Source organism: Terrapene carolina, unplaced genomic scaffold, assembly GCF_002925995.2.
Source record: "Terrapene carolina triunguis isolate 2854851 unplaced genomic scaffold, T_m_triunguis-2.0 Scaffold84, whole genome shotgun sequence".
Taxonomy (NCBI): Eukaryota; Metazoa; Chordata; order Testudines; family Emydidae; genus Terrapene; species Terrapene triunguis.
In genome coordinates, this window is record NW_020664435.1 from 10144289 (window position 1) to 10171992 (window position 27704).

General features: G+C 38.5%; 1 protein-coding gene across 1 annotated transcript in view; it reads right to left on the reverse strand.

The window, feature by feature from the left end:
* Nucleotides 1–27704, reverse strand: part of KCNH8 (potassium voltage-gated channel subfamily H member 8) — a 364361-nt gene that overhangs the window by 140729 nt on the left and 195928 nt on the right. The window contains exon 5 of the mRNA XM_024197376.1: nucleotides 25419–25659. Within this exon, the coding sequence (XP_024053144.1) occupies nucleotides 25419–25659 (241 nt within the window). The remainder of the gene's footprint in view (nucleotides 1–25418; nucleotides 25660–27704) is intronic.

The window sequence follows — 27704 nt, forward strand, 5'->3', positions numbered from 1 at the left end:
ATGTCAGGTTGTAAAAAATGTTTTCTATTACTATGCACTATTTGAACACTCTGATGTGCTCACATAAAGACATTATAATTCATATATAAAAAAGAGCAGCTAGGGTTGCAATTCCAATCTTAAATTTGACATTCTGCAATCCCTGACTCCATCTGACTGTACATTTGTAGGCTCAGATTCTACCACTGGCTCCCATGCTTACACCAAACCCCACTGAAATAAATGAGGTTCCACCTGGACACAGGTGCCTGCCCTCAGAAAGCCGATTGGAGGAGCCTTAGTGTAGTTTTTTGCATTTAATTAAAAATGACATACAGCAATAAATTCATGTTTAAGCAATATAAATAATTTACACAGACAGAGATATCTGGTAAATCCAGTCCATAGTTCTCTACCCAGTAATATTATTCAAGAAATTAGCAATTGGGACACTTAGGTTTAAACAATGATTCAGTTAGTAATATTGTCATTGTCAATGCGAGTGCAAGTCAATATTTGTTGCCTGAGATAACATAGCAAGTATGCACATTTCTTTAAATGAGAAATATGTCAATGACACTACAAGGAACTCTGAGAACATGCATTTGTAAAATAATCCTCACTTTCTAAACAAATTTTGAAATGCTACAATTAAAATGTGTTCTTATTTCTTTTGGTAACATAGGACTTTGGAGGACCTCCTTGCTCCTCAAGTCAAGTCCCCTGCTATCACAGCCAACTGCCTTATATAATCCCTTCCATAAATGTATAAAGCTCCATCTTAAAACTAGTCAGATTGTTTGCCCTCAACTACTGAAGGCTGTTTTGTAAGGTTATTCATTTATTTATTTTACACATTTAGAAAAACTTTTGCCAATCTTTGTAGATAAAGTTGATACTGTTGGGTTAAGATGTTTCCATTCCTTTTTCTGCTCAGCTATCCAACTCCCTGTTCTCCTCAGTGCAGCTGCCAGTAGAAAGAAACTAAGGCTGTGGCAGAGCATGATCAGCAGAAGGATTCAGAGGGGAAAAAGTAGGCTCCAGGGGAGCAGAGGAAGCACTAGACTCCAAGGCCCCACGTGGGAAGTAGAATCCAGGGATGCTGGAGGAAGCTGTAGGGCAAGAGGGGAGAAGGATCCAAGGGATGAGACAGAGTGGACAAAGATACAAGATCTGGAGAGGGCAGAAGGACTCAGGAGTTGGGGACAGCCAGGAGGAAAAGGTAAAAAGGGAACACAGACTGATGGACACAAGACCATTGGAAAGGAAAAGAGACGAGAGGTGCATTTTGTAGAGGGGAGTGGGAAAGAAGAGAATCCCAATTCATCCTTTTCTTTAAAGTTAGAATAAGATTTCTTTATTTCATAAGGCTATTGTGAGGATAATGTTTGTTGAGATGTGCTGCTCAGATACTATGGCAATGATGGCCACAAAAGGCTTTGTGGAGTGAGGTGTGAAAATGTGTTTAAAAAGCACCACCTAATACTAATACACTGTGTCACAAGGATGTCAATTTTATAATTGTTTCTGCTCAATTCTACTATTTGATTTGCCTATAAATATACATAGTTCCTTTGTGAATGTCTATTATTGCAGCATATTCTTTCCATTAAGAAGTTTCTGATGAAAAGCCATCTAAGCCCTGAAACACATTCACAATATGCACATTTTCCTGTTTTCCTACCTCCATTTGACTTTTCCTCTCAGTGAGGTGATCCAAGTAAATTTCAAACTTTTCTTCTCCAAGAGTTCTTCCCTTTACATTTCTTGAACTGTCATTGGTGTGTGTGTATGTCATTATTTGGATACATTCATTTTCACAAAAGATTAATTAGCTTAACTTTTCAACCTTTGGACAATTGGATATTTAGTGGGTCTCATTGCCATTTGCATCTTCTTTGCATAAATTCACATAAGGGATGATTCTGACATAACCTCCAGGAATTATACTGTAAATACTACTAATAATTTTACTTTGCAGCTCATCATTGATTTTGTTTGCGTGTTTGGGTTTTTTTGAAGTTTTTCAAGAGGAAGTTGGAATTATCATCATAACACTTAAGGTTTGATTTCCAACTAGATTTCAAACTAGCATTATTTGTGTGGGTACAGTTTTGTGTTTGCTTTGAAGTGCAGGCACAAAAAAGTGCAGATGCAATATCTGTAGGGACAACTTGTAGCTTAAAAAAAAATAGAAATCATTATTGAAAATAAAGCCGTTAATGATGAGGACCTGAAACCAGCATGGTTTTCTGCAGTTCTGTTCTGATCACAAATATCATCCCGTCTCCATGCATATCTGGACCTTGGTGGATGCTATTCACATTAATTTCCTATGCTGTGGTAGCAAGCCAAGTAAAGACTAATCAGTGGAGAAGTTTTTGGTGAGAGAGAGAGTTGTTTGCTTTCATACGTAAACCAGTTTCCCAATGTGAATCACAATTTCAATTCTGGTTATGAATTTTTACAAAATACCCAGTGTAGAAACATGCCAGCATTTCTCCAGTCTGTTGGATAGGAGACCTGAAATATGACAAAACTGCTCATCCTCACTTGGCTCAAACACCTCCGGTGAGCAGGTACTGAAGTAAAAATTATTTGCTCACTCACTGCACATAAGTAGCTGACAGAAAGCGAAAGACTTAACTGAAGAGGAATTAGGTGCTTGGCCTAAATTTCCCTGGAGCTGCCAGGACACCAAAGGCTTACAATTTTGCATGCAGCATCCCTCATACAAGATCTCAGACATGGCAGTTTCCTTTGACCCTTCACCCTCTTTTGCTAGTTTCTTCAAACCAGATTAGGGCAACAGGTACAGATTTTCTTTTGAACTGACTAGGAAAAGATGACGAAGGGGAAGCAGCAGTTGTGAACAGGAGGAGATATACTAGTAACAGCATCTTCTTGCACCAAACTTGGTATATAGAAATTCAAAGTGAGTTGGGTGATGGTGGACCATCTTTCATTTTGACAGCTTTCTGAACTTTTGGGGGGCCTAGAACATCTTTATCTGGGCAACTTTTTTTTTACAGCCTAACTACCATGTTATTGATTTTTTGGAAATGCTGAAGTGGAAACAGGACCTACTCAAGCAATAAACATTTTTTGTAAAATTTTATCAACAAGAGACATTTTCCTCAGAGACTTCATTATTTCTAGGAATTACATAGTCACCTCACATTCCAGAACCTTACTGATATGGTTGCTCAGGGAAATGAAAGATTAAGCATTTTGACTCTTTAAATAAACATTTTCCTCCTAATTAAAATCCAGAGCAGGTAGACTGGGGACTAAATTGGTGCTAATAAGGGAGAGAGTCAGGCATTAAAGCTGAATGATACAACATCTTTATCAAAGTGTGAGCTGATCAAAAATAAAGTCAGTGGGAGCAGTGCAAGACTTCTGGACTTTCCAGAAGTGGTAATAATTTTTTTATTATGACTGCCAAAAATGCTGACAGGCTAGAAATTTGTGTCCCAAATGAACCAATTGCACTGGCATTTAAAAATTATATTTAGATATATATTCTATAAAAGGAAGGACATGAGTTTTACAGTAGATTTGCAGCTACAAAACAGTTAAGGACATGTAATTATTTAGCAAATTAAATGGCATATTTGTAAGCATATTTTAAAAAACACATTTCTTGGGCAAAACACTGAACCATCATCATCGAAGCATAGCTACACTGCTTCAAGACTAAACCTTCAGTCTGTGCATCCAGGGTGTCCAGACAGTATTGGGTGGGCCTGATTGAGACTATAATCCCGTAGGGAAGACCTGTCTTTTCTCATATATTTTTGCGGTGCTGAGAACAGTACTGGAGCTCAGTAAATAATGAATAATAATTCTAGTGGTAGATCTAAAAAATTTTATTTCTAAAAAGCTGTAGACAAACTTTGACAGTGATACAGTTTTCTATCCCTTGGGAGACTTCTCTCTGGGGAATCAGTGTAAATTGGATCAACAACGTTGTAAATCAAGTTCAAGTTCCATAAATCATGCCACATGCTCAGAAAAGCAGAACAGGATAAATAAATAATAGCTGTTATGAACAATGTCCAGAAAAAATTAACTGAAACTAAAGAAACAGCAGCAGGAGCAAACAATAGACTTTTTAAGGTTCATAAATATGTCCATTCACCACACTCTGTACAAAGACATCTGAAATGCCAGCATAAGTTCTAAAATGTTTCTGTTTTAAGGTGGGCTTCTCTCTATGGTTTTGTCTTCACTAGGAAAAAAAGGTGCATGTTTAACTCAAGTTACATAACATGAGGTAAAAAAATCTCACACAAGATAGCTGGTCAAGGTAAACCTGAGACTCCCTTATAATCTAGCTCACATGAAAACTACAAAGACAAATTGCTCCTCACTGGGATGTGGTAACAGAGTAGGAAGCTCCTTCTTCAGCATGGTCATGATCAGACATCAGTAGCTTTGTAACTATATCTACTGTGGATGTCTCCTGCCTCCGCTGTTTAACTGTGTTCTGTGACCATTTCCTCTTCCTCATAATATGCAATTTCAGCTTTCTTTGAAATTCAACATAATGCTGCCTAATGTCCCTTTTAATGAATGTTATGGCATTCAGCTTCTCAAGCTAGGCATGCTTTCTAGGAAAGCTAGGTATCTTCCCTCATCATCCACATACAGCTTTCTGTTCTCCATTACCTGTACCCAAAGTTCGCTGTGGTAGTTGCTCAGGTTTTTGTGCTTTATGTTTCTTTTTCAGTTTTTCAGTTCAAACTCATTGCACTGAAATTTGCATTCTAATATTTCCCTTTTTATGTTCTGTAGGGATTTTTGGTTTTCCCAATAAATATAGATTAAGTAGTTATTTTAAACTGTTTCATGCCCATTCTTCTGATCTGGAGTTAGGCTGGATATCATTAGTGCCATAGATCTTCATCTCCCAGGGCACAGCTGAGAAAATGTACATGGCATTCATCTGTCTTTCTGACAATGATGCAAAATAAAATTATTTGAAATAACCTATTTATTTTGGGCATGCCAATTTATCAGCAAAATTAAGGGCTAGATTCTGATACCATCATTCCAGTGTAAGTAGCACATTTACTGAGTTTACTTGTGGAGCAATTGTGATGCTGGTCAACCAGGTGACAGCTTATGCCCAAGTTTCCAGGCCTCACTTGGATTCTGACAAATACATAGCTGGGATTAGTCTGGCTCACCTGTGTGTTGGTATTGTTAAAATAGGCACTGTAGTTGTAGCCACGTCAGTCTGAGGATATTAGAGACACAAGGTGGGTGAGGCAATATCTTTTATAAAGCTATCATATTACTGTCTCTCTCTATGGTTAAAATAAGTCTAAGTTATAAAAGTGCATTTAGTATTCAGATTTCAATGATTGTAAATTGCTGCATGCATTAATCTCACTTATGACATCTGTATCCCATATTATAAGGTAATAGTTGAGCATTTGAATTGTAAGCCTCTGTAATTAACACCAAAACAGGACAGAAATATTAACTAATGTAAAATACTAGTCTCCTACAGGTGGTGGTATTTCCTGCCCAACAGAGAAGACCCATCAGTACCAGATGAACTATTGTGCAACATCAGAGGACAAAAGACTTTGCAGATTGCTCTTCACCCCCATGAAGAGAAGATGTGCAAGTGAATTCCTCCCTTCCATTGAAATAGAAGCTCAAAGAAGAGGAAAAGGGAATAAAATCCCTGAGGAGGAGAAACTATATTTCTATGCTGCTTGGGTTCTTGAGGGCAAGATTTTGTAGGCATAAGAAAGAAATTCCTAGTGGTTAGCCCAGGTTTGCCCTATGGGACATATAGAACTTGCTTATTATAGAAGCTTCTATTACCCTTTGAAACTCAAGGCTGCAACTCGTGTGTGTGTGTGTGTGTGTGTGTGTATGTTTACTTGCTTTAATCTTGTAAATAACTCACTGATTTCCTTTTCCTAGTTGATAAATCTTTAGATTTTTATTATAGGATTGGCTACAGACATTGTTTGGTGTGAGATCTAAGGTGCAATTGATATGGGGTAAGTCACTGGGCACAACCTGACTATTGTTGAGATTTTTGGTGTAAAGGACCACCTACCACAAAGGCAAACTTATCTGGGTGACAAGATAGACTAGAGTATCCAAGGGAACAGTTTGTGACTCCATGTTAAGGCTGTTATAGTACCTGAGGAGTTTAACACTTAATACATGGTTGGTGAAATATAAGTATAGAACTCAAAGCCAATTTGGGGTTTGCGCTTTGCTTCCTAAGAGTCTGCCCTGAGGTTGGAACTCACTCTTGAGTCACTGCAGGACACTGCAGAATCATTAACAGCAATGATTATGTATTCTTTGAATTGTGGACTTGCCTACGGGCCTCAGTCATGGATCAGGGACCCATTGCTCAAGGCACAGTACAAACACAACAAAAAGATGATCCCTATAGATCTTACAATCTAGGGTAAGACAGACAGAACAGAGAGAAGGGGAGGCAGTGTAGTCTAGTGGGTCGAACACTGGTCTGGGACTCAGGAGTGGTAAATAACTGTCAAGGCTGAATTCCCCACTCTGGCACTTCGAGTGCAGGAAGTGGGGGCCCGCAAGGATTTTAAAAATTAATACTGGCCACTCCAGGCTTGTATTACACTTCCAAGGTTACAGCATCTCTCTGACCTTGGCTTGGTAAATGCTGCCACCACCCAAATGCAAACAAACAACCACCTTTGACCCCAGGGGTACCTTCAAGCCCTTTTACCCCCCCCCTCCCCCCGGGAAGAGCTGAGAAAGAAAACAAAAGGAAATTAGCTGTTGCCACCAGCTAATCAAACAGCATATACACAAACCTCTTAGGAAACCAAAAATCCAATCCTGTTCTTAAAAAAGGTAAATTTTACTAAAAACAAAAAGGAAAAAAATACATTTGGAACTTAGGCTTTTGCTAGATTTTAAAAGAGCAATTCCAAAAATTAAGCACCAAAATTAGCTTTCTTGGGGGTTCAGCTTAAAGGTTACAAGCAAACAAAAGCATCAGGGGTTAGCACAGAGGAATCCACAAGCCAAAATAAAAAATAAACCTGATTGTGTCTAACTAAACATTCCCTATCCAAATTATTTCTTCTAGATATGGAAGATGAATTTTCATACCTGGTTCAAGCCTTACATAGCATTGCTGCTCCATGTCTCCTTCTCCAGAGAACAACAGACAAAGGGAAAGTTTCTTTCCCCATTTTAAAAAGTTCTAGCCTTCCCATTGGCTCTTTTGGTCAGGTGCCCTTTTTTTTTCTTTACTTGGGGGACTTTTTAACCCTTTACAGGTAAAGCAAGTAAAGAACAGCTACCAAGAGGGATTTTACAGCTAACTGTCTGGCTGGGTGTCCATCAAAGGGAGCTACCCCCCCCCCCCCATTTTATTTATCACAATAACAATGAGGATAGGACAGTCATGCAGAGCAAACCTGATTACTTGGTAAGCTCGGCCCATTCTGACAAAATGCATTTTAAAAGAGCTAAATGAAAAGCTATATATTAGGGAACAAGGAATGGAGACTATACCTATGTGAAAAGTATTTAGGTGTCATGGTGGACCATCAACATAACACGAGCTCCCAGAGTGATGCTGTGACTAAAAAGGCTAATGTGACCCTTAGATTGATCAGCAGGGGAGTAGGGAGTATGAGAAGTGAGGTGATTTTACCTCTGCATATGGCATTGGTGATATTGAGTGTGGAATACTTTGTACAGCCCTCGTGTCCACATTTTAAAATGGATGTCAAAAATTGGAGAGGGTGCAGAAAAGAGCCACAAAATTATTTGAAGGATTGGGAAAATGCTGTACAGGGAGATACCTAAAGAGCTCAATCAGTTTAGTTTATCAAAAAGAAGATTGAGAGTTGACTTGATTGGAGAGTATAAGTACCTTCATAGGAAGGAAATACCATGTACTAAAGGGTTCTTTAATCTAAATGAGAAAGGCATAACAAGAACCAATGGCTGGAAACTGAAGCCAGCCAGATTCAAATTATACACACATTTTTCACAGTGAGGTTGATTAACCATTGGAACAAACTACCAAGGGAAGTGGTGGATTCTCTGTCGCTTGATGTCTTCAAATCAAGACTGGATACCTTTCTGGATGGTGTGCTTTAGCGTAGGGTTACCATTCGTCCAGATTCTCCCGGACATGTCCGGCTTTTTGAGTTAAAAATAGCGTCCGGGGGGGAATTTGTAAATGTCTAAAAATGTCCAGGATTTCCCCCCCATGCAGAGCGGGACACAGCTGACAGGGCAGCTGGCCGGATCCTGCCACTCGCATGGGGCTCTGGCAGCCAGGGCCCCTCCTCCGCTTCCCCTTCCGGCCGGGCTCTAGAGCTCCTCCCCTCCCCTCCTCTCTCCCTCCCCCCCTTCTCAGATCGCCACCTGCCAGGCCATTCACATCGGCCTCCGGCAGCTGTCGAGCTCCTCCCTCTTCCTCCTCCTCCTCCTCCTCCTCCTCTTCCTCTGCTGCCCAGCACGCTGCACGGTACGGTACGGTAAGGAGGCCAGGGGCTGGAGAAGGGGCAGGGGGGTTCTGGAGAGGGCAGTCAGGGGACAGGGAGTAAGGGGGGGTTGGATGGGTCGGGAGTTCTGGGGGTCCTGTCAGGGGGTGGGGAGCGGTTGGATAGGGCGTGGGAGTCCCCGGGGTCTGTCTGGGGGAGGGGGTGTGGATATGGGGCGGGAGTATGGAGAGGGGTCAAGGCAGGCAGGGAGCAGAGGGAGTTGGATGGGTCGGGAGTTCTGGGGGTCCTGTCAGGGGGCGGGGAGCGGTTGGATAGGGCGTGGGAGTCCCGGGGGTCTGTCTGGGGGCGGGGGTGTGAATATGGGGTGGGGGTGTGGATAAGGGTTGGGGCAGTCAGGGGACAGGTAGGGTCCTAGGGGGGCAGTTAGGCTGGGGGGTTCTCAGAAGGGGGCAGTCAGGGGACAAGAAGCAGGGAGGCTTAGATAGGGGGTGGGGTCCTAGGGGGCGGGGTCCTAGGGGGCAGTTAGTGGCAGGGGTCCCAGGAGGGAGCAGTCAGGGGACAAGGAGCAGGGGGGGTTGGGGGTTCTGAGGGGGGCAGTCAGGGGGTGGGAAGTGGGAGGGAGTGGATGGGGCGGGGCAGGGTGGGGGTCCCCCCCGCCAGTGTCCTCTTTTTTGATTGTGGAAATATGGTAACCCTACTTTAGCGAAACACAAGTTTTGGGGTTCAATACAGTGGTAACAGGGTGAAATTTAATGGACTGTTATATACAGGAGGTCAGACTCGATGATCTAATGATCCCTTTTTAGCCTTAAACTCTATGAATCTATGAATTGAGGGATGCCATATGATAAAGTGAGGGATGCCATATTTGTCTGACAAAGGCAACAGCATGAAGAAGTCTTCCTACATTTTCATATCTTCAGCAACTTAAGAACAAACAAACAAAAAAGTCTAAAATACAAAATATAAATCCCAATGTCCTAGTGATGCACAACAATATTCCAGAACTCTTCTTTTATGCATACATTTGATTCAAGAGTCCATAATCTTGTCCTTAGACACAATGGCATCTTGATTTGGTTAGATTCTAGGTACTAACACAATATAAATGTTAAATAAATAAATAAGAATAAACTAGGCAACTTCTCTATTTCAATAACTTGACTATGCCAAAGGAAAAGGCTGACAGATGATCTGTGCCCATCCACACCAAACTTTCCAAAGACATTTGGATCCACTGTGATTATTGTCAACAATTCACTTACCTGATGAGATGATGGCTTTAACGGCCACAACCCTGCAATGTGCAGTGCACAGGCACACCGCTGATTCTTCTTGGAAGAAGAACTTAAGTAGGGTCAGCAACCTGCCTGTATGCTACACAGCACATGTCAAGATGTTAGCTATGGGGCACTCTCTCTCAGTTGTGAGGGAGGCTCATACTGGATCATAAAGACAGTTAAACACAAGTTAAACATAAGTTTGGGGTCTGCCAATCTTGACAATATTTTTGTTTGTGTGTGTTTGCTGTTAATAAAGCACTACCCAAACAGACTTCAGCTCTACAAGCTGTTGCTGCACCACTGAGCTGTACAGCTCTATCATTTTGTCAAACAGAAAAAATTGTTATCTTTCTGAGTTTACGGATTTCACTTAAAAAAATATTACTCTTACTTGGGAGCATGATAGTTTAGAAAAAGATTAATTCAAAAGGATTAGAATTAGTTCCTGTGCAAAATGACATCTTAGAACAGGAGAGAGTGAAAGGCAAAACATATTTTCTCTTTTATTTCCCCTTTGCACAATCCTTAATCCCATTTTCAAGTGAGTGTCAGTGCTCCAGAACATTCTGGAGACATTCCAGCCTAGTTTGGATAGCTGGGTACAAAGATTAGGCACTTGATTTCAGCTAAATGTTACATGTTAGTTCAAAGGAGCCCGTTTCAAATGGTTTAGCAGAATTAGTTGGGTGCTTAATGTTCAGATGAATAATGAAAAGCACCAGTGTAAAGCTATTTTCTTCCACGAATTCTTAAAATCCCCAGCACAAGGAAATATCTATCATGTAGTTGGATACAACTTTAAACCAAAAAAACCAAGATGTTTTCTGAGAATGCAGAATTAATTTAATATGTAGGCTTGATTTTCTTAAAATAATTATTGCATGCACCAGGGTCATTTGCCAGCTAAATTCTCCCTGAGGGCACAGAGTTTATTGCTACTGTTTACTAAGCATGACAGTGTTGGATATGGTACAGTGCATAAAGGAAGAAATGATCCTTGCCCTAAGGGGGCACTACAATATACAGGCTCAATCCTGCTCTCATTGATATTTATGGTAAAATGCTCAATGACTTCAGTGGGTGTAAGATCAAGTCTTAAGACACACTGTGACGTTGCACTCCATATGCTTTATTAAAATATGCTTGGAATATAAATATAATGTAACTGGAATATGCTTTATGCAAAAGGTCTCTTGTAAGGTATCATTACAAAGCTTATAATCTACTGAGTGTGTTCATCCTATTTGTATGTATGTATCATTCTTATATCTAAAACTAGAAATATGAAGTTAACTCTGAGGTCCTATTGTAATTATGCAAAGTGTGGGCCATTAATGGTGGTTTAGATTCTTGATGGCAGCCATTGACTAGGACAATTGGCTGTAGATGGTTTATTTACCTGCAAGCCTTCTTGTGGACATGGGGGCCAGCAAGTGGGTAATGAAGAATGAGGTCTTACAGTGACGTGACCATGTCACCTGTTACTGGAATCCATCTTAAATCTAGTGCTTTTCCATTTAGAAGGAGGGGTGGGAACCCAGAGAGACAAAGGATTCCTGCCTTGGGCCAAAGCTATAAAAGGGGGTTGAACAGAACAAATGGGACTGCAGTCATGAAAAAAACCTTAGTTACCACCTGAGCTGAAACTAACAAGAACTGTACCAGGGGAAAGGATTGGGCCCAGACTAAGAAGGAGTCTAGTCTGTGAAAGAAGCTTATTGGAACATCTCTGAGGGTGAGATTTACCTGTATTCAGTTTCTTAATATATTAGACTTAGACTTGCATGTTTTTGCTTTATTTTACTTGGTGACTTACTCTGTTCTGTCTGTTATTACTTGGAACCACTTAAATCCTACCTTTTATTCTTAATACAATCACTTTTGTTTATTAATTAATCCAGAGTAAGTGATTAATACCTGGAGGAGCAAACAGTTGTGCATCTCTCTCTATCAATGTTATAGAGGGTGGACAATTTATGAATTTACCCTGTATGAGCTTTATACAGAGTAAAACGGATTTATTTGGGGTTTGGATCCCATTGGGAGCTGGGTGTCTGGGTGCTGGAACCAGGAGTACCTGCTGAGTGGTTTTCAGTTAAAGCCTGCAGCTTTGGGGATGTGGTTCAGATCCTGCGTCTGTGTTGCAGCAGGCTTGCATGTCTGCTTCAACAAGACAGGGTTCTGGAGTCCCAAGCTGAAAGGGAAAAACGGGCTCAGAGGTAGTTTAGCACGTCAGGTGACAGTCCCAAGGGGGTCTTTGTGACCAAACCCGTCACACACACCATGACGGAACATTCCAAAAACACATCGGTGGGTTAGCTGAAGAGATGAAAAAGAGATGAATTTCTTTGTCTCACTGAGTATTTGTTTCTTTAATAGAGTTTAATGAGATGTTAAAATTATACCCAAGAGTAAACCATTTTATTGATCTATAAAACAATCTGCAAATCTGCAAATTTAAAGGCATATAGTGGCCTAAACGGCTCCTGTGGTAGCAAAGGTTAATGTCTGTTGGCACTGTGACCTGACCAGTTTTAATGCAACATTACAGTATAGAGTACCAAATGTAATAATTAAATTTCTGTAAATATTACAGTAGTGATTCTGTGACTTTTAAAATTGCCATTTCTTTTACACAAAAGAGTTTGATTTTGAGAGAAGGATTTATGGCTTGCAGAGCTGCTAACCCTAAGCATTCCAAAAATCAATCAAACCCCAAATATCGTATAATGAAATTGGCTAAAAAAGGAGATTTTTAAATAAAGAAATTTTAGGTTCTTATTTGTTTTGTGGGTTTGAACCATTATTCATTATTTTAGGCTTTTCTATGCAAGCATAAGGGCTAGAAACAGCTTTAATTTGGTAAAGAAGATTTTTACATAATCATATGAGTCCAGGAGCTAGGATTTTCAGAAAAATTCAATGACAAAAAAGGTGTGTTAACGCAGAGTTAAGGTTGCTCGATGGAGTGTTGTCCTCTTGCAGAACATCGAGTTCAGCAAAACACAAAACTTCTGAAAACCATGAAATTAAATGATGTTAAGGTTGCCCATGCAACTTCAACTTTGCCCTCTCTCAGCAATGCCCTATTAACACGCATACATTTACTCTGCCAAAACCACAGTTGTTGAAATGTACAAGCTCTTCACCTTCATTTAGAACTTATTCACTCTCACCCACAGGATTTCATCTAAACACTATCAAAGGACAAAAAGGGGAAAAACAAAGTTGTTCATGACACTTCTCCTCTATCCTCTGTCTCAATAAGCATGTATCACATAATTATCCTTGGCTCTATAAGGAGGTTTCAGTTCCTGGCATACCTTCCCACACTTAGCCAACTCCCCAGAAAGAACGCCACGCATGTACAATTTAAGAACCACTTCACAGCCTTTTACAGCTCATTTACACATACTCACAGGATACAATATCAACCTGCACTTTCACTTAACCATCACTAAAGCATTATAATCCTTTCATATTCCACCGCACTGCTGATAATGTCCTTTGTAATAAAAGCCTTATATCTTGCTTCTGACATAATCCACACCATTCTACACAGATATCATGCATACTGCATCCTGAAGGCACACATACACCTCTTCCCTTTCCTCACATATGAGAGGGTGCAAAATATATTTCTCCTCATAGCACAATCACAGCTCTGTCACACACTTCAAAATAATCCACACAAGGAAACCATCTCCCTGAATCTTCACTTCATGTTACACATGTATTTCTTTTGCTGTTACTTCCCTACCCACTATAACCTGACTCACATGCAGTTGCTGGAGCAAAGGAGACCTGTGTTATAGTGGAATGGTGTTCCTGGTCGTGTTTCAGAATGGTTGGAGGGTGGAGTCTGTGGCAGGGCTGCTGAGAGAAATCACAGACAGGGTTTCTGTTCCAAAATATTGAGAGTTATGTTTGAAAGACTTTATGACCTCATCCAATATCCATACCTCATCTCTGAAAACAGTGAGGTGTCAGAGCTTGCAACATTTCTATGCTGTACTGCACAGTACACATTTTCTGATCAATGTTCTACCAACATTTATTATTAACTTTCATATTGTTACTGTAGCAATTATTCAGATACTCTGCCAAATCAGAGAAAATTAACAGAACTCCCAGACTCAAATCTCTGATGCACTCCAAATCTGCTCTCATACATGAGGTGAACACCAAGAAGAAGGCCCAGATCACTTCCACCGAAGTGAATCACCATAATGTTAGTAGATCACAACCTCTTAAGTTACCAGTTAGGCACTGCAAATTGGGCAAAACATGATGTCAGTGCAGGTCACCTCTTTCCACCCAAATCAGTCTGTACTTAGCACTTACCATATCATGGGGTACTCCTTGCTCTCCCGCAAACTTTTCATGATACAAGAATCACCCAGAATCCACACATTGGCAACCCTGTCAGTGCACATATTTCTTTTCCCCCAGTGGTAAAGATACCAGTGTTGTCAGTTCCAAAACCTCTGCTCTGGGTATCTTTGGAAATATCACACTAATCTGCTCCGAGATAAAGAAGTAACCATGTGCCTTCTAGTTAAACAGGTTTTCTCAAACAACCAATCCACAGCTTGCTTACCACCTGTCCACATTTCCTGCCCTCTCCCACAGACACAACCTCTTTCCCTAACCTCCCCCTCCTTACCTCCCACCGGACAGACTCACAGTGTCCTTTGTCTCTGGCTCCTCCCCACCTGATATAACAAAAATTTTGGTTAGACCAGCTGCTGACTATTCTGTTGCACTCACAGTAAACCTCCCTGTAAAATACCATTCTCAATTTGGGTGCCCCAAAGATTTAGTGGGTGCCATGCACCACCTTGGGTAAAACTTGACAAATTGAGACCATATTGACCTACATCACATCAATAGTTTGATCTCTGGCTCTGTGCGCAAAAACCCCCCAACGAAATTAAAAACAAACAAACCACCACTTAGAAACATTTTGAAAATGGCAATTTTGTTCAAGGCTTCTGTGGCTGCAACCCCTTGCTCAAATAACCCCAAACATGGGTCACTAACCCTACCCACCACTCTCTAAAGGCACACCAAATTTCAAAGGAAGTCAACTAAGCTATTCCATTTTAGAAGACTTAGAAATATCAACTTTTAAACAGAAATTGTGATACAACTATAATATCCAATACCTTGAAACTCATGATAAAACCATGAAAGCTGGCAACTCTGGGCTTGGCATTTGTTTTTACCTTAAGCCATTTTAAATAAACAAAATGTCTTAACTACATTGAGACTTTATAAAAGTATAGTGTCTTCAGAAAACGGTGTCCTTTTATGAGATGCAGTATTGTAGCCATATCGGTTCCAGGATATTAGAGCGACAAGTTGGGTGAGGGAATATCTTTTATTGGACCAACTTCCTAGCCTGAGCCCTAGCATCTACACTGCAATTAAACAGTTGGTTAGGAGAAGCCCCGCAAGCCTTAGTCAGTGGATTGCAGTGTAGACATACCCCCAGTGCCATGTCACGTATTACTGGAATGCTGCAACTCTGATTGCAAAATTATGCTAATACGTACTGATGATTATGTACTTAATTGCTAAAGTACAAGAAATTAGTGATCACAGAAGTCACAATAAGGGGATAAGAAATAATGGCTTCAGCCAAAGATTTTGTATTGTTACGTGATGCTAATTTCAATTATTTCAGTTTCTGTTATCAAGAAGTGGCTAGGAAACCAACCGTGAATTGGTTAGGCAGAAAGATATATGTGAGAGAAAAATCTTTATAAACAGAGACCTGTATATGATCACTGACAAAGCGAACATTGACCATATTTGGCAGAAGCACAGACACAGATCTGGTCACAGTTACAGCTGCCTACACAGTTCTGCCAAAAATAGCAACTCAGTATATGGTCTATGTTGTGCTGCACTTCCAGCCTGACCCAATCAGACTCCCGTTAACTTAAATGTGTTTTGGAGCAGGCCTTTATAACATTTAACAGACCAGCTTTGTTCTAGGTATTCCCAATTCTAAATTTCTTAAAGTTCAGAATCAAGCCCTTTGAAACTTAATACTTTCTTTACAAAATAGAATTTTGTCCTATGGACTTTATTTGTAGCTTGGATGGTGTGAGATAGAGAAGATGGCCTCTTATATCCAATTCTCTTGTTCACAGCCTTTTCTATTGTCCACTTTTCCCCCTTTGCAAACATCTTGAGAAGTCCATTTACATCATTACAGCCCATTCAGGTGACTTTTTAAAAATGAATAAATGTGCTGAACATCACTAACAAGTCACAATAGAACTGACCTGATTCCATTGATCATGGATCAAAGATGTGTGTACTCACTATGTCTATTAAAAGTATAAATATAATATAACAGTCGTTAGCTACTCCATTTACGTCATGGTCAGTCCAAAAGGCCAGCAATTTTGATACAATGGGTATTTTTATAATGAAAGGTTTTTACACTCTTGAACGGATAGAATAATAATGGATGTAAAGAGCTGCTAGGAGCTGATTTTAATTTAATTATCATTATGACGACAGTAAAAAGTTAATTTATAATTATTTCTAGATCAACAAATAAATTACATTTACTAAAATTTATTTTAAATTGTTCCAACTTAAACATGAACATTCCATCCCTAACTCTGTTGTAGCACATATTCAGACAGATTCTAATTTTCATGCCAATGTGTCTCTCCACACAGGGTTGGATTTAGGGGCAGGCGACCGCCTTGGGGTGCTGTTTTAGTTGTTAGCAACAAAGAGTAAAATAGAATGTTTGAATAAAACATTTCAGGTATTCCATAAGTAGATTCAGTTTTCACTAACCTCCTGGAATGTTCTGGAGCTTTGTAGAATATCATGGAGCCTTCCAGGCTTTCTGAGAACTACATTTGCCTTGAACCTCCCAGAATCTTGTCAGCCATGCCCTCTTGGGTATATATGGGGTGGGGCATCACTAGTCAGTCAGTGAGATATAAGAATAAAGCGAGAGCCCAGCTGTGATATTGTGAACCTTGTTTTATTGTGTAAGTGTGAAAATGTACTTGTGTCTTAAGAGTTGAAGAGTGTAAGTAGTGACTAATAAAGGACATATTTATGAGACGTCAGAGATATCTATTAAACCCCTATCTATGCAACAATATAAAAGAAATTCTGTTACTTTCTGTGCCATGCTTAACACATAATGTTTGATAACTTTCTAAGACTGAGGAACATAGACTTGCTCTCCCTAATACCTACATCGAATAGTTCATAAAGAAGCAATGGACCATTACTGCAGCAAAACAATTCAAAATGAATTGATTGACCTCATGGCAAGGAAGGTGCTTGATAACATATTGATGAGACTTGGCAAAGCAAAGGACTATGCCATAATAAAGGACTGCACTCCTGACAGCCACAGTGAAAAGATGTCATTTACAGATTTGTTGATAACAAGGGTGGCTGTATCCAAGTAAAGAAACTTTATCTGTTTCCGGTCTGTGGACAACTCTACAAGAAAAGACTTAACAGAACAGTTTATGAATATTTTGAATGAGAATAAAATAAAGCTTCAAGACTGCTGTGGCCTGGGCCATGACAATGGAATGAACATGAAGGGAAGAAACAGTGGTGTCCAGGCAAGGATCCTTGCACTGAATCCAAGAGCTTTCTTCATGCCTTTTAGTTGCCATTCCCTCAACCTGGTTGTGTCAGATGTGGCGTCATCTTCTTTAGATACAGTATCTCTATTTGGAGTTCTGCACAGGATATACATCCAGTTTTCAGCATGAATCATCAGGTGGAAGATCACAGACTTCATGATCAAATTTGTAACACTTGCTGGGAGAGCTGCATTGACAGTGTAAGGCCAGTGAGGTACCAAGTGACTGAGGTTTATGACACTGTGATGGAACTGGCACAGTCAAATAAAGACAAGGCCAGAATCCTACACCAAAGCACAAATCCTGACAAACCAGATCACTGACTTCAAATTTCTGGTCTCAGTTGTGGTTTGGCACGATATCTTGTTCCAAGTAAACACTGTAAGCAAGGCATTACAAACTCAGTTGATGGACATCGGTACCATTACTACTTTTGATGAGAAGCTGCCTTGATTTTGTTGTGGCTTACAGAGACAACGGATTTGAAGATGCTGTCATTGCTGCCAAAGAAATGGTGGAAAACTTCAGAGTTGAGCCTGCCTTCAAGGAAACTCGTATTCATCGGAAGAAGAGACAGTTTGGTTACGAGGGCAGAGATGAGTTGATGGGAAGCTTGGAAGAAAAATTAAAGAGGGACTTTTTTGCTCGCTCATTTACACTGCTTGAGTGCCCATCGAAGAAAGGTTTGGACAAATGAAGCACCACAAAAAGACTTGGGGATTCTTGTATGATTTTAGTAAGCTGCTGGCGGACAGGAAATACTCGAACAATTGTACTGGACCTTTACCGGACGACACACAGGAATGTTCGGATGTCAATGATAAAGACCTTTATATCAAATTGGACAACAGCCGTCACATTTTGCAACACGGGAAGCACTCTCCACTTCATGTTCTCCAATTCATTCATGATGCAGAGCCGAAGGGCACTTTTCCTAATGTCTGGATAGCTTTGAGGATTCTGCTCACATTGCTAGTCACAGTCACGAGCGATGAGCACAGATTTTCAAAGCTCAGGCTCATTAAAACATATCTTTGATCGACGATGGCTGATGAGAGACTGATATTGCTTTCTATTTTATCACTTGAAACTGCCTTTGGATTTTCTGATGCTGTGCTTCAGTTTGCAAGGACAAAAGCAAACTTTTGAACTAAAGGACTAGAGTTCACATTTTAAGGCTGTCACCTACTGTAACACTATTTAATACTGGTCCACCTAATGTTGGTGCTCAGTTCAGTTTCTTGATGTTAGTACATTTCAGTTATTCTTAAAATTAAGAAAAGTTTCTATAAGCTTAGAGGAAATGATTTTCTTATTTGTTTATATATGGCATGAATAAATACAGATTTACGGATCCTAACATGCAAATGTATCATCTTATATGACAGGGATAAATCATGCATGCAAATCGTGTATTAAAGTCGTGAAATGAGCTACAAAGGCAATAAAAAATAAGGTATTCAAAAGTTTAACAAATGGGGGGAGGGGGTGCTGAAGACACTCCTCAACTAGGGCGTCATATAATCTAGGGCCGGCCCTGTATCCACACACTTATGCCTGTACGGTCAATAACAACATTTTGTTGTTGTTTTAAGAAATGAAGCCTCAGATATGGGATTAAAATCTTCAGCTGCTGTAAATCAGCACAGCTCTAGTGAAGTCAAGGGAGATACACCAATTTACACCAGCTGGTTTATAACATGAAAGATAAGCTGCCCTCTGAGATTCTTTTAAATAGCAACACACAAACAAGATGACAAACAGATGGAGAGGCATCCTGAACTATGGCATTTTCAAGTGGCTTCCATTAACGTAAAATGTGCCTGCACCCATTTATAAACACAGAAACACTCCCACACACAAACAGGCCTTTGTACATAGAAAAATCAGGTAGTTTATGCCTATCCACTCTATTTTCAGACAGATATACTTTATGAATCAAATAGGGATTTGAGAGAGACAAGTGGCTTTGCTTGTAAGTTTTGTGGGTGTGCTAATGGAAGCTATTTGAAAAATTGTCAGCAAGTAACTCCTTGCTTTTGCCAGTTTCACTTTGTTGTTTTGACATGAAAATTATAGATAAAATACCCCAAACTTCTAACACAAAACAACTTGCCGGGTAGTTGATTTACATTACTAACTAATCCATAACTCATGGTTATTATTACAATATTCCTCCAATGGAATAAATTGTATGAGAAGTCGCATTCTATTCAGTTCATATTTTGCCATTATGAAGTGAAACCATTCAGTACTTAGGGACAAATTCTGCTATCAGATCATCACTTTATATCCCTTCTTGGGGTTTTTTTTGCAGCAAGTTTAGCAACTAGAGCTTTGAAGCCTCCCTGTTTATCCACAGGAACTCTGTTGCCCTCGTAAATACACAAGTCTTCTGATCTACTCTTGTCAGTGTTTGTGTTATTTACATTGTTAGCTCTTCCAGGCAAGAACATTACTTGTAAAGCACTACAATGCACCTATGATGTTACGTGAGTAATAACTAATCATTTTCACTGGGAAAAAATATGAAGCAACATGTGTATTTTTGTTAATAATGGAGTGAGTTATTAAAATGCTACTACCATCTTGTTACGGCTGATGTAGGCCAAATTTTGTAAGTGTACATTATACTTGACCTTTGATGGAATAATGTGCATATCTGAATCATTTATGCATAACCAATAGTGAGATATATGCTTGTACTTTATTATTGTACTATAATTATTCAGATATTCATATGTAAAATGTAAGACCCAGGGAATTCATGTGGATTTATGGCAATGCTTGGAAGATTTGAGGTCCATGGCTTAGATCTATTCATCTTGTATTTAATTTGTGAAAGATACATTAATGATCCAATTATTTTCCATGTTCTATAATAACATGCAACAGAAAATATCACAAAGGAAGTGTCTTATGAAAATGTTCTAATTGATGTGCTAGGTACAGTGTGTTGTATGACTGTGATATGCTTATTTTGAACTCAAAAGATTAGGATATAATAATTAACAAATGATGTATTGCATTTTACGGCAACATGCAGGGTATGTTGGTTCCGGAGTTGTTGGGATGTGAATATCACTGATCTCTACATTTCCTTGTAGCTCATTAAAAATGAGTTACTTACAAAACATTTCAGTTTTGTTTGTGAAATGGTATTCAACATGAGAAAAGTTTGTCTACAAGGCCATCTGCCATCTTACTAGGTTTGAATAGCCTTATGTGGAGAATAATCATTATTTTACTGAAACTTCAAAGTTCTAATGGCTAATCTACCAAAAAAGTGTTACTTGCCTGAAAAGACTTCCGACTTCTTTTTAGGATAAATTCTGCTCATATTATTTTATTTAGTAATAATGATAGGACTCTACAACAGATCAATGATTTTTCAGGTAACACCACTTACAATTAAGAAGGTGATCAATGCTTTTTTAGATAAAGAAATGAAATAGATGGTTCTTTATCTGAAAGTCAGAATGAAGCAATTTGTAGAAACAAAAACATGAGACTGGAGATTTATACAAGGGTAAAAGTCACATGGCAATAATGGTGTGACTAACAAAATGGAGAGAGAAGAAATAATTTCCCCAGATAGATTAGTCAACTAGATCATCCAGAAGGAAAAGAGAACATGCCAAATATCCCAAGGTCCCTTATACTATATGTTACCCATGGTTTTCAGAAAACAAAGCAGTGGTAACATCACTGTTTTTCTCCAGACAAAAAGCAACAGAGGGTCCTGTGGCAGGAGTAAATCAACGGGGACAAGTTCCTCTATCTGATAAATGATTGGTACAAACAAGTGTGCTTTTACCTAAAAATACTTTTTTATTAGGTCTCAAGCACGCATGCGCACACACACACACACACACACACACACGTACGTATGTGCTGTTGCAGTAGGTTCAGAGCATTCCAAACATTTACATTTACTCAAAGTCTGAGTTGGTTTAGAGGAATCAGCAACCAGCCTTCTGGGGCCCTCCTTCCTTCCACCTGGAGGGGAGCTTAGGTGCCAGATCCTTGCCCAAATAAAAGCTTCAATGCACGCTAACTAAACTTCTTATAGATTTTCTTCAAACAAAGCATACAACTCAAATTGCTCCTAACAGGCTAACAATTTCCTTAGCAACAGCCAATAACAATGCATTATTTTCCTTATCAGAAAAGCAGCTTCAGCAAAAAAACTTGAACACAGACAACCAGAATCAAGATCAGTTTTCCACATTTCCACCCCCTTCTCATGAATCTGTCCTTTCACTTTATCTATCCCAGTCAGTAAAACTGCAGCTTTCAGCTGATTTTGTCTGCCTAAGCAAAGCCAGATTTTGATCCTGGTTTTGTGGTATTCTCGCTTCCAGCTCAGGGGGTGCAAATGGGGTTAAGTGTGTAAAATGGTTGCTGATTGTATCAAATCCAGTTCTCTCATAACATATTCTATATGTCAAACCTTCACGCATACTGGAAAAGAACAGCATAGGGATAGATTGAGATCCTTAGCATATGTATTACATAACAAATCCTATCCAATTAGCTGCCTATACAATATCATTTGCAAGAACTTTGAAATAAATGGTAAAATAAATGTGTTTTTCTTAGTCACCAATGAAACCCTTTAAAAATTTGTGTGTGAGAGCATTTAAATTCACTAGAGTTAAGGATTTCTCTTTGGGTCTATCTATAATAATTTTAAAAGAACTTTTAAGCAGTTTTTTAGGTAGTCCTGTTAGTTAAAATAAAGCATTCTTCATAAAGATGGAGAAACAGATAAAAAATAAATATTTCTTTATAGAGTCTAACTAGATAAGAACTATATATAAAACTGGAAGGAGAATAGAAAAAGACTTGAAATAATAGCTACATGAAAACAAATGACCAAAAGAACACTTTAGTATGTACAGGATTTAACAAATTAAAATTAGGTTGAATTGTGAAAGATAACCATGTCCCCCTCTAGAAATAATAAAATACGTTCTTACCCCCAATCTTTGCTTTTGAGAATTTTAAAAGTTACAGCAGTTAAACCCACAGCTTGACCTATTCACTCTTTAGGAGAGACATTTAATCTGAACACTTCACTCCACTCACCAGGCTACTGATTCAGGAAAGCACTTAAGCATGCCCTTAATTTTAACAATGTGCTTAAATGGGATGTAGGCATGTGCTCAAGTACTTTGCTAGGAATGCCTTCCTGAATTGCAGCTCAGATGAGCCTGGCAGTTGTCTTCCACTCAAGGCAAAGGATTCACCCCAGCACTTTAACAGACATTTCTTTTCTCAAAGGAAAGCAACAGTCCACATCCTATTAATTTTCTTGGTAACTGGTATGCAGCAGGCACAGTATTCTATTGTTCTTGCTCATTAAACTTCACATTCTTCTAGAAAGTGCAAGAGGTATTTTTCCTTCTTGTTGTGAGTGCTTTACCCTCATCAATGATACTGCTAAAAATGAGAGCATATCTTACCTAAAAATAAAACAAAGTTTATCAAAATTACACATGTGAATAAAAATTATCAAAAATTCTGAGATATCCAAGAGAGATTTAAAAGATACAAGATTCTTCAGTATCTGCAAGTACAGTGATGCAGTAGTTCATGTACAACAAACTGATTACAATCAGTTCTCTCACTTTGCTAATCTTGAGGAATTTTCTCAACACTTTTTCAATGTCTCCCTAAGATTGCACAAATTATCCATCAAAAGTATACTTGTCAAGGCCAACAAAGCCCTCAGTCTTGTGCTTTACCTTCAGTACATGACTAATCCCATTGATTTCAGTGTGCTTACTCATGTTCCGAAAGTTAAGTCCATGCTTAAGGGTTTTGCTAGACTGTGGCACAAGTGAACATTAAGCCTATTATTTTCCACTCCCACATAAATATGAAAGAACCAGTTCTTACACACAATAAATAGAAACCCTAAAAGATCTGAACAACCTGTCTCCAGAACAATAGATCAAAAAATTAGAAAATCCAGCCTCTTTGTTAAAAAAAAATAAACAACGGGAGTGGAAGGGAGGAAGGGAGGGAGAGGGAGGAGGAGAGCGAAGGGGATAAATAAAACAATTACCAAAGAAAAATGTGTGAAAAAAAGAATAAATGGTATTTGGGTACATTTTCAATGTGATGCTTGTGATTCTCATTACTGTTAATTGAAATTGGATAGATAAATCCCTCTTAGTGCACCAAAAATTTTACCCATATGTGTTTATTCATGATTTTACTTTCTTTACTCACAATATCACAAAGCCAAGAGCTGGCACAAAAAATAGCAGGCAAAGATCAGAGAAGTCAGGAAAAATAAAAAGAACATTTGCTACATGCATCATGGATACATCATTGTTGATGATTTATTGATATCAAAGTTGTGTATTTTTACCCAGGAATTGAAAGAAAAAGGTAGTGCTGGGCCTTAAATCTTCTGTCTTGCTACATATGAATAATACTACACATAAATCAGATAGACGCAGTGTATGTTTTCTCATACTCAGATTCCCATTACACCATCATAACATCAACCAGTTATCTGCATTCTGTATGGTAAGGGAACCTGTGATCATCCAGTTATTTTAACCTTAAATCTACATTATTTTTGCACTCTGTCTCTCTCTCCCTAAGATGGATCTAATGGAATTGATTTGTTTTTGCACTTTTTATAATGTAATCTGTAGTCACTTCATAACTGATTAGTGAAAATCTCACACATTTTACAAAGGCCAAAAATTCTCCTGTCTGATTTGCATCGCAGAACGTAGATCTCTATTGCATATTCTGCAATGGTTGAGGATAATGTGAGCAATTAACAGGGAATAAATAAAGAATAATAGTCAGTGAAGATCCACCATGAGTATCAGGGAGAAGAAGTTTGCCTTAAATCTGCATTTGAACTCTACTTCCAAAGGTGAAGAGACAAATATTTCAGAATCTTCCACTAAGCATCGTCCCTGCTAGCTATTCTTATATTGAAGTTAAACTTCTATCAGCAAAGGGGAAGAAACATTTTTCAAGATGATCTTAAGAAAAAACTCCACCCTCCCAGTTTTCTTCTTTAAAAATAGCCTACATTTGGTATTTGGTGTATAAGAAGTTTGGGTTTTGTTCTTATTTCTCATACATGAGCTAACCACTCATTCCAAATCACCTTTTTGGGGGGTGAGGGGGGTGGCAGGAAAATGTATGGTATTTCCCATTTTATTTTGTACTTTAGATATTTTCTTTAAAGATTCTTCTACTCTGCTGATAGTTTTATTCCCTCCTCCACATCCTTTCCTTTCTACCATTTTGCATTCCCATGTCTCTGTGGGTTAAATAAAATCCTATTCAACTTTCCATGTTTCTCTAAAAAAGGCCTTACAGCTATGTATTGGCACCAGAATTGCACTATACTCTTTATGTAATGTAGCTACATATTTTTTAATCAATAGATATAGAACTGTATTGGAACTACAAAAAGTTTTAAGACCCTTCCTGTTATACTCAAAGGCCTATGTGAACATGTATGATCAGCTTTTCTGTGTGCATAAAGAAAAGGAATGAATCTCTAAAAAGAAATTCCATGCACCACAAAAGAGCCATCAGGAATAATCCTATTTCCCAATATATTATATTTTTACCTCAATGTTTTGGAGATATAATTAGTGGATGGTTCATAAAACAAAAATCAGTTTAAGAATCTGAGAAGGGGGACAACAAAAAAGCAAAATTTACACTTCAAATACCAACATTCAGGTGGATTACAGAACATAACCAACAGTACTACTGTGGCCTGTGTTGTAATGAAACATAGAGATCATTTCCAATATGAAAAACATATTGCACCACTTTTTTAAAGCAGATCTCTCACTGAAACTATAATAACAAGCCTAACTAGAAACCACATTTTGGTAAGTGGCATGATAAATATATAAGAATAAAGAAACCACCAAATATCTGTAAGGAAAAAATCTGTTAGGACGTGCTGCTGAGAAATTTAGATTTTCTATAAAAAATGAAAAACAAAATTCAGAAAGCAGAAAAATATATCTTACCTATGATAAAAAGAATTTCCACTGCAATGTCACTGACAGTTGTGCTTCGAGTTGTAGATAGCTCATCATTGCCAATAAAGCAAACATTGTAAGGTACAGTCACAGCAACATAAAACGTTGCCAGTAAAATAAGCCAGTCCCAGCCAGCTTTAAAAGTGCTAAAATGCAACAGTATGAATTTGGACTTTTTTGCATCTGAAACTTTGTATTCTGGAAATGCTGGTTTATCTACAAAAACATTCTGAAAGAGAAAGAATGGGAGAAATTAGGAAAAAATATCTGACCTCAGATTATATTTCAATGAATTTGATCTTTCATGTTATAAAAAGAGCCAAGAAATATTTGTGACACTTACAGCTGGACAAATACTGCAAAACGTTTTTTGGTAGATAATCATTCAAATTTATAAACAGATTCACTTTGAATGTATTTGTAAACCCTTTTGTGTTCACTGTATGAATATGCCTAAAAAACAAAATCATTTGCTAGAATATTTTCCCAATCAGTGAAAGTTAAGCAAATATTGCAGAATATCAAGGGAAAGTGGATTTTCCATTCATAAGCTATAGCAAACATCACTGAAATTTGACCTTGAGAGTTACATTCATTCAGTTGGGGAACAGATATACATCACATGACCTACACAGCCAATCAAAACTACTTCAGCTTAATATACCAATTTTCACAATGAACCACCTGTGAACAAACTACAGACACAGAATTATTTGAAGAATTTATCTGGTAAACAATTTTCAAAAACAAATTTGGGGAAAATCTGTTTGCAGATCATTCATAAAAAGAAAAAGAAACAAAATTTACTCAAATTGTTATGAATTAATCATACTATCTTCTTGTAAGAGAAAGAAAGTTTGTTTCAATTTACGAGACAGACATGCAGACACACACATATTGTATTTAACTTTAGCATGATATGAAGTAGTTTAAACTGATAAAAGATTTAGGCCTGACATTAAAGTAGTGCCAAGATTTTTTCTTGCATTATACAGTTAATGGATTTCACACCAACTTTATAATTGGTCTGATCCAGGAAACTTAGACTTCTGTGCGTGGTCTCATTTCTTATATAAGGATTTCCAAGATCATTACACAAGTTTTAAGTGAACTGCACCACAAAGGCAATAATTTGCTAATGAATAATTTTTTATTTCAGTTCTTTTGCTGGAGAATATTTTCCTGGGGGGCTAGCAGAACTAATGCACATTCTGTATTTGCATCAAAGAAATTTGGAGTACTGGATATTATTATTACAACTTACAGTTCAAAAATTAAAAGCATCAATTCTAACTGCAATAAGCAGCATTTTACCTGATGGAATCTGTACATTAATGACTCAGGAAACATCCTGTTCCTCAAGTACATTGATTTTGAATTTAGGGTTGGGTCTGTGCTTTTGATTGATGTGAATCATTGAAAGCTTCTGGTGGAAGATATGCCTTAGCCCACAGATAAGCAGTCTGTAAAAGAGCTGAACCAAACTGACTAATGCTAGCCCTACCATATATGAAACTGAACTAAGATATGCATGGTCCCTTCCAATAAACTCCCATGGGGGTACAGTTGGACCCTAAGGGCAAAGAATCTTCATTAAGTTAATTTAGCAAAGCACAGAGCTCACCTTTCCAGAAAAAAGCACCTTGCTTTTCAGAATTGGACAGACTCTGATTTTAGTTACATCAATCTACTGACATTACTCTGGATTTACACCAGTGTATTCGAGATCAGATTTTGTCCCCAAATTTTCCTCCTTCTGCCCATCCCCAGGGTGAAAGTAGCATTCCTTTTAAACATACAATGAAGTTGGAACAGACATTATGAAAACCCACTACAAAACCCAGTTTGTTTTTAAACTAGAAAAGAAAAGAAAAAAACATGAAGAAATAGGATTGCTCAAGTACCACATTCATCTGACACTTAAAGCTACCATTGTTTAAGCTTGTCCCTGGTCATATACAGCATGCATAGTTTAGGGACTTGTTATCCAAGTCTCTTATAATCAGCAATAATTACTCAAATAGCCATACACTTTCAGTATAGTATCTATGGCATGTCTACCCTGCATCTGGGAGGTGTGTTTCCCAGTTAAGATAGACAGAAGTGCATTAACTCTGCTGGAGCTAGCATGTTAAAAATAGCAGTGTAGCCAGTAGTAGCACTGAAAATATCCTTGGCTAAGCTGCTTTAGTACAAACCTTTATGAAGCCTGGGTATGTACTCAGGCAGCTGGCCCAAGCCTAGGGTTACCATATTTGGAGCCTCCTAAAGGAG